This window comes from Grampus griseus, assembly GCF_964374135.1.
Source record: "Grampus griseus genome assembly, chromosome: 8".
Lineage (NCBI taxonomy): Eukaryota > Metazoa > Chordata > Mammalia > Artiodactyla > Delphinidae > Grampus > Grampus griseus.
Window position 1 is genome coordinate 75,847,564 of NC_139002.1, and position 14,439 is coordinate 75,862,002.

The 14,439-nt window shown below is 37.1% G+C and overlaps 1 protein-coding gene across 3 annotated transcripts in view; it reads left to right on the forward strand.

The window, feature by feature from the left end:
- Window positions 1-14,439, forward strand: part of NELL1 (neural EGFL like 1) — an 853,170-nt gene that overhangs the window by 804,884 nt on the left and 33,847 nt on the right. For all 3 annotated transcript variants that reach the window (XM_082659859.1, XM_082659860.1, XM_082659861.1), the window contains one exon: window positions 3,799-3,992. In XM_082659859.1, the coding sequence (XP_082515985.1) occupies window positions 3,799-3,992 (194 nt within the window). The remainder of the gene's footprint in view (window positions 1-3,798; window positions 3,993-14,439) is intronic.

Below are 14,439 nucleotides of genomic sequence, written 5' to 3' on the forward strand. Positions count from 1 at the left end.
GAGCCTGGGCTCCAGTACTTTTAAAAGGCTCGCCAAATATTTATATTTTGCCCACAATCTCCAAATATTTCCATTGTGCCCACAATCAAAAAAATCACTGAATTAGAGTGAGAAGTGTCTGGAGTCAGTTGAGACCAGACAGGAGACTAATGCAATAGTCCTGGTGATAAGGATGAAAATCTGAACTGAGTTCAAAGAAATCTGAATGTTATTTTTATGATTATATATGTGATGAGCCACCTAGCTAGCTATCATCAAGTTACTCTCTATCTGTATCTCCTAGAGATACAAACTAGATTATAAGTGTGATGAGAGAAGTATAAGACAATGTTTTGTTACTTTCAGCAAAAATTGAGGAGTGAGAATAGTGCAAAAATACCACTTTAGTATTGTTCCAAGATAGCATATACCTAAACAGTAAGCCATGTACCACCAAATGTCATTGCAATGAGTGTTCAGAGAAGGTGAATAATTACTATAAACTGGCATCATATTGGGAGATGCTTAACTGAGGAGGTAGGGCTTGAACTTGATCTTAATCATTCACATTCATTAAATCAAGAAACAAATATTTTTGAGTACTTATTATGTTATCTGGTTTTATTTTCAAAAGACAATAGATTAGGTGGGTATGGTTTTATACAGCTGATAATTGAGGGTCAGAGAGACTTAATAATGTGACCAAGGACATACAGTGTGATGTGCAAAATGACTGGTACATAGTAAGCACTCAATTAAGTGGGAGAGTTTCGAACATGAGCGACCTCCTGACTCCCGCATTCGATGCTACTTTTTGTTGGGAAGAATTGGAGTAGAGGAAGAAGGCTGGGAAGATAAGAGAGGCTTCTAGGTGGGAGCACCATATGGTCTATGTGTTGACCAGGAATAATGAGGAAGTAATTGAATTCTGATTGTAGTTGACTTGGAGTCTAGATAGCATAATTTGGGATCATTTCCACAGTTTTCAAAGGAGGAATAATTATTCATTAACTAAATGTCTTGACTGAGCCTACAATTGGTAGAACAAAGACAAAAATAATAAATCTTATAATGAACTAGGTCTTAGAAATATTGTTGGAATTCCTTAACATCTTCTGCTTTGTACCACGGCTGTGAAACCAAGTTTTATACCAATATAGTGCATGCAGTCAGAAAGGGAAGATAGGTCATTTGTTTCCATTATTTTTAAGTCACAATAGTTTTAAATTCTACCAAACTTTGAGTAATCATATTGTATCATTCTCTGAATTTCAGCTAAAAATGCTGAAGAGGATCCATGTAATATTTTATCTTTGAAAATGAGTAGCAATATCTAGAGGGCAAATTAGTTGAAAGTATATAAAACCACAGAATATTCTAGTATGCTGAAAGAAGCCTTTAGACCTTGAGTTGGCACAGTGTAGTGGAAAGAACTCCAGTGCACCTTTCAGAAGGCCCAGGACACAGTCTTTGCTCTAACAGATACTAGCTGTGTGACCACTTAGCCATCTCTGTAACTTAGTTTCTTCTTTTGTAAAGTGAAAACAACTATTCCTATCCTGCAATTATATGACATGACTTGTGAAAAAGAATGCTGAAAAACTTTGAAACTATGTATATAGTATATTATAAATATATATATATATATATATATATATTAGCAGTAAAATTGATATTATGCCTTTGAGCACTTTAGGGGGAAATGGCACTTAAATTATTTTTCTGTAATTTAGTTCCATAATTCTTAAATGCCTACAATTTTATACATATTTAACATGAATTTTAGGATGAAGAGTAAGTTAATTTATACTGTTCCTATTCTCACCTACCATAGGAGTCAAGCCTACCATTCAGTAGCCTACCAACAGTTATATATATATACTGCTGTGTTCCTCCGTTATCACCTTCCTGAGGACAGTGTCTTATAAGTCGTTGCCAACATTTATAGTACCAGTGTGCAAAGAACCCTGGTGCATGGCAGACTTTCAGTAAAAATGTGTTGAACTCAACATTGTCACCTGAAAGATATTTGAAGGACTTGGCAGTAGATTAATCAGTGGAGAAGACAAATGACATGATAGACAAATGGCTAATGTTTTCAAATACCTTAAAAATTGTCATAAGAAAAATCAAGTAGACTTTGCTTGAGTGACCTCAGAACTAGTACCTAAGTAGAAGTTACTAGATAATATATTTTATTTCAATGTAAGGAAGACATTTTTTTTAACATCTTCATTGGAGTATAATTGCTTTACAATGGTGTGTTAGTTTCTGCTTTATAACAAAGTGAATCAGCTATACATATACGTATGTCCCCATATCTCCTCCCTCTTGCGTCTCCCTCCCACCCTCCCTATCCCACCCCTCTAGGTGGTCACAAAGCACCGAGTTGATCTCCCTGTGCTATGCGGCTGCTTCCCACTAGCTATCTATTTTACATTTGGTAGTGTATATATGTCCACGCCACTCTCTCACTTTGTCCCAGCTTACCTTCCCCCTCCCTGTGTCCTCAAGTCCATTCTCTATGTCTGCATCTTTATTCCTGTCCTGCCCCTAGGTTCATCAGAACCTTGTTTTCTTTTTTTTTTTTTTTTTTTTAGATTCCATATATATGTGTTAGCATAAAGTATTTGTCTTTCTCTTTCTGACTTACCTCACTCTGTATGACAGACGCTAGGTCCATCCGCCTCAGCACAAATAACTCAATTTCATTTCTTTTTAAGGCTGAGTAATATTCCATTGTATATATGTGCCACATCTTCTTTATCCATTCATCTGTCGATGGACACTTAGGTTGCTTCCATGTCCTGGCTATTGTAAATAGAGCTGCAATGAACATTGTGGTACATAACTCTTTTTGAATTATGTAAATTGATACATCCACTATGGAGAACGGTGTGGAGGTTCCTTAAAAAACTAAAAACAGAACTACCATACAACCCAGCAATCCCACTACTGGGCATATACCCTAAGAAAGCCATAATTCAAAAGGAAGACGTTTCTAAAAGAGTTATTCAAAGATAGAATAGGCTGCCTTGTGCAGTAATAGATTGTCTGCAGGGAAAGGACTCAAACCAGGGCTGGACAGCTATGTGTTTGAGATGTTAAGGTCACCAGAGCCCTGAATGTCAGGGGAGGGCTACTGGATTTATGTTTTCCTTCCATACTTGGCTGTCAATGAAAAACAGCAAAATATATGGTGTCTTTCATCAGCATTCATGCCATATCCTAACTGTACCTCTGAGATGTTTTCTTGTGTGAGCAAAAATGTTGCTAGCCATTAGGGTGGTGAGTTTTTGATTAGGAAAGGCATCCTCCAAGAATTATTTCCTTTTCTTTCAACCTTGGCCCCAGGATCTGGGGGCAGGCTAATTTGCTCAGGGTTGCCCTAATTGCTCACTTGTTTTGCCCTAATTGCCCACTCCTTCCTACTCAGTGGCTAATCTATTCATACTTCTTCTATAAGACCCAGATCTCCATGGGTGTATCCATACTGTTAACGAATTAGCAGTATTTATGGCTTCTGGATGGTATAGTTCTTGAGAATATCATAATAGCAGTTCAGAGTTCCTCCTGGATAATTTAGTAATTAGAGTCTGACAGCTGTGGGTTTGAGTCCCAGAGTGGCCACTTATTAGCTATCTGACAGTGAACATGTTATTTAACTTATATGAGCCTCAGCTGCATGTGAACAGCTTGGCACAGTACTTGGCACAAGGCAAACACTCAATAATGTTAACTAATGCTATTACAAGTGATGATTATTTTCTAACGATCATCTTGACTGGACTCTAACGCTCCATGCTTTCTTCATTGCAGACATTGATGAATGTGCCTTAAGAACTCATACCTGTTGGAATGATTCTGCCTGCATCAACCTGGCAGGGGGCTTCGACTGCCTCTGTCCCTCTGGGCCCTCCTGCTCTGGTGACTGCCCCCACGAAGGAGGACTGAAGCACAATGGGCAGGTGTGGACTCTGAAAGAAGACAGGTGTACTGTCTGTTCCTGCAAGGTGAGGCTAATGTGGTGCCGCGGAGATTGTCACTGTTCTTTCTATCCCTCCCCCTCTGCTCTCCCTCCCCATGTCTTTCCCCCCCAGGTGGTTGAGTCATGGGTCTCCCGTGATTCCTGAAAAGACTTCTCCTGTTCTAATCCTAGCTACAGCTAATGATGCTGCTGAGTGGCAGGCAGACCTGCTTGGAATGAAAAGTGAGGTATAGGGTTGCAAAGAGACTGCTGAACCCGGGGAGGGGGGGTGGGGAGCAGGGCAGAGAAGCCAATGTTAGTCCTCCCGCTGAGAGCTGGCAGTGCCTTTAAGGTCAGCTGGGTGAGAGCTTTAATGAGCCCTCAACCCTCACTTCTACAGTCCTGCTGATTAAAACTTCTCTTTCTCTGAAATGATCACCTGCACGAACTTGCTCACTCTTCTGGTGACATCATCCAGAAAAGCAAGGCTCAGACACTTGCTTGCAGTGGTCAGAGACAGGTGGGCTTCTGATACATTCTGAACACAATAATGATAGTACGAGGCCGTCTGGCCAAATGATGTCTTCTTTGTCGTTCTCAGTGCTGGGCTATTCCTTACGTTAAGTTGTTTGGAAGTGAGTTTAATGCTTCTGAAAACAAAATTCTGTCATCAACTAGTTTTGCTTTATGCTTTGCAAAATGGGCCTATTGAAGTGTTTGATTTCCTTGTGCTTTATTTCTTCTTTTGTTGATCTTGCCTATTCATTTTCCTTTGATATTGCTTTCCTGTAGCTCTTAACATTGTATTTTTATGTCCCATCGGGATGGGATTGTTTAATATTTGGCTTACGGGCATGGGAACTCTGAGAAATTACTTGCTTAGTAGCCTTGTAGAGAGCTGGTCTCCTGATAAACTCAAGAGTGTTCCCTGGAAACACAGTAGAAATGGACCTTGAAAAGTCCCCCAATTCATTCACCTGCCTTCAAGTCTGTCACACCTGCAACAGACCTGGGGACACCTATTTAGGAAAACTCTTTTACCAGGTGTTTAGATCATTAGCCCATAACACCCATTTTTCCCCTTATACATAAATATAGTTCCCCACATTTAAACTTAGCTCCATTGCCCCCAGTTGTTAAGTACCTCCTATATGCCAAGCATCCTGTAATTTAACAACAGCGTCCCACTTAATATAGCACAACACTGAAAGATGAAGAAACTGAGTTTCTAAGTTTTAGGGGAAGTAATGTACGCTTAATATCACAAGATATAAATGTGTAAGCTGGGATTTGAATTCTACTTGCCTCAAGTTTTATAGTTTTCTCATCTTGCTACATGTCCTGTAACCCTCTACAGATGACATCTGTTGACATTTATAAAAACCAATTAAGTAATCAGTCAATCCAACTTGGCTGAGCTCAATGCTCAACTCAGTACTATGTTAATGACTGGGTAGGACATTCCCTCAAGAAGTTTTCAAGTTATTAAGTACAATATTTAAGCATGTGGCACTGACTCAGAGCTAAAGTTTTGGGGTTTTTTGGCCACGCCGCGCAGCTTGTGGGATTAGTTCCTTGACCAGGAATGGTACCTGGGCCCTCCGCAGTGACAGCGTAGAGTCCTAACCACTGGACTGCCAGGGAATTCCCAGAGCAAAAGTTTTTGAGAGACGGAAAAGCTTGTTGTGGGTTAGAATAGTTGAGAAAGGCTTATGGAAGAAGTTGGTAATTAGGTCTCCATTCAGCCAGCAAAATGAAGATGAATCCCTTTACTAGTTCTTTTCTAGAAAATATTGTTTGTCTAAACCTTTGAGGAGGCTCACAACCTGACCCCAAATCCTTTTTAGGCTTTCTAGATCCCCAGTACCTGGAACAGGCAAGGGACTTTAGTTGAGTATGAAACCGAAATTTATTTTTCAGTTGTTGTTTTATTTAAGTCCATGATAAAGCAGGGCACTTACCAATCATTAAGAATTTTCCAAAGCTTCATTAATTGGTGGGGCGAATAATCCAAGCAGGCTAAGTTGACTTATTCTGCTTTGACACCTAAAGTACCTCCAAAGACTTCTGGAAATCAGACTGACATTACCACAGGAAAGGAACAATTCCTGTCCTCTTATTTTGTTAATATAATGCACCTCCACCACCACTGCACTCCTTTATGAATAAAGTACTGGGCAGAGTTCTCTACATAAGTCTTTTTAAAAAAATAATTACCCATTAACAGCATAGCTTCCAAGAGGTTGTGGGCGGGGAGGAGGTCTGGCTTTAGGAGCTGAACTGAAACCCTGAATCAAATTCTGTAGATCATCCTCAAAACATGAACTTATTTGCAATCCTCTTTGTTTGTTTCCATTATTTTCAGTTGTAAGTATTCTATTCTGATTTGATAAGAAATATTTCCAGTACTTAAGCATCAAAGTGAACTATTATAATGGCATCATCTTAGAGGCTAAGGAGTAAAATCAAGGTTAAGATATAAAGTCCTAGCTTTTTAATCATGCCCTTGATGTTTCAAAGTCAAAGAAAAAAGAATCACACAAGCAGAATCACACAAGCCAACAAAGGGTCAAGGCATACTGTTGAAAGAAGCAAAGTCAAAGTTCTTTCCCCCTTGAGAATCAGTACATCAGGTTAGCTGATGTTTCATGCCAGTGGACAAAATTGGCCTTGAGACGTGTCCACAGCTGAGTGGAGTTCAGTGATAGAGCTAGGCTAGCGCAAATGGATTAGGCTTTGTTTAGATGCCATGTGCTTCCGTGACAGTGGCAATGATTTTGTGCACCTTTAGACCCCTTAGTTGATTAGGCACAGAATAATTGCTGAATTGTTTGGAACCCACGTTCCTCCAGCATTATCCAGATCACAGAAACCCAGAGTGAAAAATGGTTCTCTCGCTGGGCTTGATCCCTAAATCCTAGTTACAGCCCAATTTCTTTTCACAGATACCCATCTGTGGCTTTTCCTTTCATAAATCTGTCCAGGGCCTTATGGAGACATTTTTGTTTTCTATCTGTACTACATGGAAAGACAGAGTGGTCTCAGCTTTATTAGTTTCTAGGAAATGCAGCATTTTAGTATGAGTGGTTACATTTATATTGGAGATCATGGAGATGAATGGGGAAATGGATACACAGTTAACCACCTGTCATGCCATGGTAGAGTCATGAACAATTTATTTGTTGAGGGAACATACGAAGGGGACGTATGCTCTATATTCTGGGAGGGTGCAGAAAGCAATAGGGAATGACTTCACAGAGTAGGTGAACTTTGAAGGAAACATTAAAGGATGAGAAATTTATCCATGTAGAGGTGTGGGGAAGGTGAATTCCAAACAGAGGGAAAACAAGAACAAAGAAACAGAAGCATAACGATATATATTAAAGGAAATTTGAAGTGAATGTTGAGATTAGAATATCAGGAGCAAGTGAGCAGCTGAGGATCACGAGAGATTTTTTCATTTAGGATTAGTGTGGCCTAATCGTGGTCTGATTCACAGCATGATGGACAGACTGGGGAGATCAAGGCTAAATGGAGAGATACCACTTAGGCTGAAGTAAAGGTTCAGGAAAGTAAAGGTGAGAACCTGAAAGAGCAAGAGAGGTAGGATCACTTGGGAGCTAACACAGAAGTAAAATGATGGGTCCTGATGAATGATGATGTCAGACACTCAGCCTCTGTGGCTATGTGTGTGCTTATAATGTAGGCACAAAAAAGCTTCAGAGAGACATGCTGGAAGCTTAGCTGCCCATTTTCCTGGGTTAAAAGAATTGAGGTGCCAGTTTCAAGTGAAGAGACAGGATTTGCGATTTACTCCTGTACCTACACCTTTACCTACTACTACTACTGTCATTAGTAGCTGGAAAATCCAGTGGGAGAAAGAGAAAAGCTATAAAGGCCAGATTTCATTTCTGGGCTTCATTCAGAGGGTTTGTTTTTGTTTTTCTGTTTTGTTGTTATTTTTGTTTAATTAAAAAGAAAGGTAAACTAAAAAGAAAAGCATTCATCCTGAAAGTAAATATAATACTGAGGACCTGAGCAAAACCAGGTCTTGAGTTTTTCTGGGAATTACAGAGATGGGTAGAGAAATAGAAACTATAGGCAGTCACCCACCATTCATATTAAAGTCAGGGCCAAAGAGCTGTGACAAGGAAGTTGGGTAAAGCGTAGAAGATTTTTTTGCCTTGAAATTGTCTGGAATACCAGCCATTTGATCTGGCCTCGTATAAGCCTTTGCCCAGAAACTGAGGAAGGTGGCCACAGTAGGGAAACTAAAGGCGTCGTGCTTTTCCTTCAGGTAAGGAGAGAATAACCCTCTCTGCAAGGAGCTGACAGTAAAATAGCCCTGCCATTCTCAGCATGGCACTCACTCCGAGAGTGAAGAACAGGGATGAGTCAGCCTGTGCCTGGGGCCAGGGTAGATCTTAGACTTCTAGAATCCTGCAGCTACTCATAAAAATGCTTTGCTTTGCTCTGCTCTGCTCTCAGAACTTAACCAGCACCATTATCAATACCTTCCTGTCTAGGGTGTTCTTGATGGCAGGAGTTGGCTGTGCAAGCCCTAAGGTTGTGTTTCCCTTTCTTTTTTTTCCCACTTTTGTTCATTTTTATTTATCAGTTAATAATAACAAATACTTTCCTGTATGTGTGGAATTCTTGTTCTTAGAAATACTTAGTAGTAGAGAATCCATAGGGAAAAATGTGAGTTGTTACACTATATGTGTCTTGTTATAATATTTTACTGGTATAGTTGATTTCAAATATTGTATTAGTTTTAGTTATACAATAGTGATTCAATATTTTATACATTATATGCCATTTAAAGTTATTATAAAATAATGGCTGTATTTTCCTGTGCTGTAAAATACATCCTTGTTGCTTATTTATTTTATACATAGTAGTTTGGATCTCTTAATCCCCTGCCCCTATGTTACACAACCCCCCCTTCCCTCTCCTCACTGGTAACTACTGGTTTGTTGTCTATATCTGTGAGTCTGTTTTGGTTTTGTTATACTCATTTGTTTTATTTTTTAGATTCCACATAAAAGTGATAACATAGAGCATCTGTCTGACCTATTTCACTAAGCATAATACCCTCTAGCTCCATCCATGTTGTTGCAAATGGCAGAATTTCATTTTATTTGTGTGTGACTGAGGTAATATTCCCTTGTATATACATATCACATTTCTTTATCCATTCATCTGTTGATGGATGCATAGGTTGCTTCCATATCTTGGCTACTAAAAATAATGCTGCTATGAACTTTGGGGTGCATCTGTCTTTTCAAATTAGTGTTTTCACTTTCTTCGGATATATACCCAGGAAAGGAATTGCTGGATCCTATGGTAGTTCTATTTTTAGTTTTTTTGAGGAACCTCTATACAATGTTCTATAGTTGCTGTACCAATTTACATTCCCACCAACAGTGTGCTAGGGTTGCCTTTTTTCACATCCTTGCCAACATTAGTCATTTATAGACTTTTTGATTATAACCATTTGAACAGGTGTGAGGTGATATCTCATGGTGGTTTTGATTTGCATTTCTCTGATGATTAGTGATGATGAATATCTTTTCCATGTGCCTGTTGGCCATCTGTATATCTTCTTTGGAAATACATCTATTCAGGTCTTCTGCCATTGTTAAGTTGTTTTTTTTTAATTGAATTGTATGAGCTGTTTATGTATTTTGCATATTACCCCTTATTGGTCATAACATTTGCAGATATTTTCTCCCATTCACTAGGTTATATTTTTGTTTTGTCAATGGTTTCCTTTGCTGTGCAAAAACTTTTAAGTTGAATTAGGTCTGATTTGATTTTTTGTTTGTTTTTTAATTTTATTGGAGTATAGTTGATTTACAGTGTTGTGTTAGTTTCAGGTATACAGCAAAGTGATTCAGTTATACATATATTCATTCATTTTTAGATTCTTTTCTCTTATAGGTTATCACAGAATATTGAGTTCCCTGTGCTATAATATGTCCTTGTTGGTTATTTATCTTATTTATAGTAGTCTGTGTATGTTCATCCCAAGCTCCTGATTTATCCCACCCACCATGTTTCCCCTTTGGTAACCGTAAGTTTGTTTTTGGTATTTGTAAGACTGTTTCTGTTTTGTACCTAAGTTCATTTGTATCATTTTTTAAAAATTAGATTCCACATATGAGTGATATATGAGTGTCTGACTTACTTCACTCAGTATGATCATCTCTAGGTCCATCCATGTTGTTGCAAGTGGCATTATTTCATTCTTTTTTTAGAGTTGAGTAATATTCCATTGTATATATGTATCACATCTTCTTTATCTATTCCTCTGTCAATGGACACTTAGGTTGCTTCTATGTCTTGGCTGTTGTAAGTAGTGCTGCAATGAACACTGGGGGTGCAGGTATCTTTTCAGATTATGGTTTTCTCCAGATATATGACCAGGAGTGGGAATGCTAGATCATGTGGTAGTTCTATTTTTAGTTGTTTAAGGAACCTCCATACTGTTCTCCACAGTGGTTGTACCAATTTACATTCCCACTAACAGTGCAAGAGGGTCCCCTTTTCTCCACACCCTCTCCAGCATTTACTGTTTGTGGACTTTTTGATGATGGCCATTCTGAGGTGTGTGGAGTGATACCTCATTGCAGTTTTGATTTGTATTTCTCTGATAATTAGCGATGTTGAACATCTTTTCATGTGCTTTTTGGCCATCTGTATGCCTTCTTTGGAGAAATGTCTATTTAGATATTCTGCCCAGTTTTTGATTGGGTTTTTTGTTTTTTTGACATAGAGCTGCATGAGCTGTTTGTATATTTTGGAGATTAATCCTTTGTTGGTTGTTTTGTTTGCAAATATTTTCTCCCATTCTGTGGGTTGTCTTTTCATTTTGTTTATGGTTTCCTTTGCTGTGCAGAAACTTTTAAGTTTAATTAGGTCCCACTTATTTATTTTTGTTTTTATTTTCATTACTCTAAGAGGTGGATCCAAAAAGATCTTCCTGTGATTTGTGCCAGAGAGTGTTCTTCCTATGTTTTCCTCTGAGAGTTTTATAGTGTCCGGCCTTTCTTTTAGGTCTTTGATCCATTTTGAGTTTATTTTTGTGTATGGTGTTAGAGAATGTTCTAATTTCATTCTTTTACATGTAGCTGTCCAGTTTTCCCAGCACCACTTATTGAAGAAGCTGTCTTTTCTCCTTTGTATATTCTTACCTCTTTTGTCATAGATTAATTGACCATAAGCGTGTGGGTTTATTTCTGGGCTTTCTATCCTGTTCTCCCATTTACAAGGTTATCTTTTTGTTTTGTCAGCGGTTTCCTTTGCTGTGCAAAAGGTCCCATTTCATTTTTTTTTTTTTTTTTTTTTTTGCTTTTGTTTCTTTCCTTTGCCTGAGGAGACAGAGTCAAAAACATATATTGCTATGATTTATGTCAGAGAATATTTTGCCTATATTTTCTTCTGGGAGTTTTATGGTTATTAAAGACATTGAGGTCTTTAATCCATTTTGAGTTCGCTTTTGCATATGGTGTGAAGAAATGTTTTAATTTCATTATTTGACATGTAGCTCTCCAGTTTTCCCAGCACCACTTCTTAAAGAGTGGTGTATATTCTTGCCTCCTTTGCCATAGATTAATTGTTCAAAAGTACATGGGTTTATTTCTGGGCTGTCTATTCTGTTCAATTGATCTATGTGTCTGTTTTTGTGCCAGTACCATGCTCTTTTGATTACTGTGGCTTTTTAGTATAGTTAGAGAGTATGATACCTCCAGCTTTGCTCTTACTCTTTTTTCCCCACAAGATTGCTTTGGCAATTGAGAGGCTTTTGTGGTTACATATAAATTTTAGGAGTATTTGTTCTAGTTCTGTGAAAAATATCATGGGTATTTTGATAGGAATTGCATTAAATCCGTATTGCTTTGGCTAGAATGGATACTTTAACTGTATTAATTCTTCCAATGCAGGAACAGAGAATATTATTCCATTTCTTTTTATCCTCTTCAATTTCCTTCAACATTTTATAGTTTTCAGAGTATATGTCTTTCACCTCCTTGGTTAAATTTATTCCTCGGTACTTTATTCTGTTTGATACAATTTCAAATGGGATTTTTTAAATTTTGTCTTTCTGATAGTTCATTATTAGTGTATAGAAAAGCAACAGATTTCTGTATATCAATCTTGTATCCTGCAAATTTACTGAATTCATTTATTAGTTCTAATTGTGTTTTGATGGAGATTTTTGAGTTTTCTATATATAGTATCCTATCATCTGCAACTAGTGACAGTTTTACTTCTTCCCTTCCAATTTGGATGTCTTTTATTTATTTTCCTTGTCTAATTGCTGTGTCTAGGACTTACAATATTATGTAAAATGGAAGTGGTGAGAATGGGCATCCTTGTCTTATTCCTGAATTTAGAGGAAAGGCTTTCAGCTTTTCACCATTAAGTATGATTTTAGTTGTGTGTTTGTCATAAATGACTTTCATTGTGTTGAGATATGTTTTCTGTGTACCAACTTTGATGAGAGTTTTTATCATGAATATATGTTGAATTTTGTTAAATGCCTTTTCTACATCTACTGAGATGATCATGTGATTTTTATCCTTCCTTTTGTTAATGAGGTGTATCACATCGATTTTTCAAGTATGAACCATTCTTGCATCCCTGGAATAAATCGTACTTGATCATGATGTATCATCGTTTTGCTGAGAATTTTTGCATCTACATTCATCAGAGATATTGGCTTGTAATTTTCTTCTTTTGTACTGTCTTTGTCTGGTTTTGGTATCAAGGTAATGCTGACCTTATAGAGTGAATTTGCAAGTATTCCCTCCTCTTCAATTCTTGGAATAGTTTAAAAAGGATAGGTATTAGTTCTTCTTTATATGTTTGGTAGAATTCCCCCTGTGAAGCCATCCAGTCCTGGACTTTTCTTTGCTGGGAGTTTTTTTTTTTTTTAATAAATTCAATTATACTACTAGTAATAAGTCTATTCACATTGTCTGTTTCTTCCTGATTCAGTCTTTGAAGGTTGTGTTTCTAGAAATTTGTCCATTTTTCTAGGTTGTCCAATTTGTTGGCATATAACTGTTCATAGCATTCTTCTTATTATTTTTTATATCTCTGTGATATCAATTGTTATTTCTCCTCTTTTATTTCTTATCCTGTTAATTTGGGTCCTCACTCTTTTTTTCTTATGAGTCTGACTAAAGGTTTTTCAATTTTGTTTATCATTTCAAAAAAATCTCTTGGTTTAATTGATCTTTTCTATTATTTTGTTTGGTCTCTGTTTTATTCATTTCCTCTCTGAGCTTTATCATTTTCTTCATTCTGCTGGCTTTGTGTGTTCTTCTCTTCCTAATTCCTTTAGATGGTAGGTTAGGTTGTTTATTGGAGATTTTTCTTGTTTCTTGAGGTAAGCCTGTATTGCTATAAACTTCCCTTGTAGGACTGCTTTTGTTGCATTTCATGGATTTTTGAGAGCTGTGTTTCCATTTTCACTTATATCAAGGTATTTTGTGATTTCCTCTTTAATTTCTTCATTGACTCATTGGTTTTTTAGTAGCGTGTTGTTTAGTCTCCACGTGTTTGCGCTTTGCCCATTTTTCTTCAGGTAATTGATTTCTAGTATCTTAAATTTGTTGAGTCTTGTTTGTGGCCTAGTATATGATCCATCCTGGAGGATGTTCCACAGCACTTATATATAATGTGTGTATTCTGCTGTTTTTGGATGGGATGTCCTATGTATAAATATTGAGGCCAGGTGGTCTAATGTCATTTAAGACCACTGATTCCTAATTGATTTTTTTGTTTGGATGATCTGTCCATGATGTAAGTGGGGTGTTAAGTCCCCTACTCATTATTGTATCATTATCAATTTCTAACTTTATGTATGTTAATATTTGCTTTATATATTTAGTGCTCCTGTATTAGATGCATATATATTAATGAATGTTACACTCTCCTTGTATTGATCCCTTCATTATTATATAATTCCCTTTGTCTTTTGTTATAGATTTGTTGTAGTCTATTTGATCTGAGTAGTTACCCTAGCTTTCTTGTCATTTACATTTGCATGAAATGTCTTTTCTCATTCCCTGAATTTCAGTCTGTGTGTGTTACTACCTCTGAAATGAGTCTCCTGTAAACAGAAATGGGTCTTGTTTTTTTTATCCAAACAGCCACCCTATGTACTTCATTGGAGCATTTAGTCAATTGACATTTAAAGTGATGATTATTGATAGATATGTACCTGTTGCCATTTTGTTAATGGTTTCTTGGTTGATCTTGTAGTTATTCTCTATTTTTTCCTTCTTCTTTTAGTTTCTTTCCTTGTTGTTTGATGATTTTCTTATAGTGATATGTGTGTTCCTTTCTAGTTTCGTATAATGATGGTAGCTTTTTGATTTGTGGTTACCATGGGATTCATATATGTTGACCTATATTTACTAGTTTTAAACAGGTAGTCATTTAAATTCAAACATATTCTAAAAGATCTACATTTTTTATTC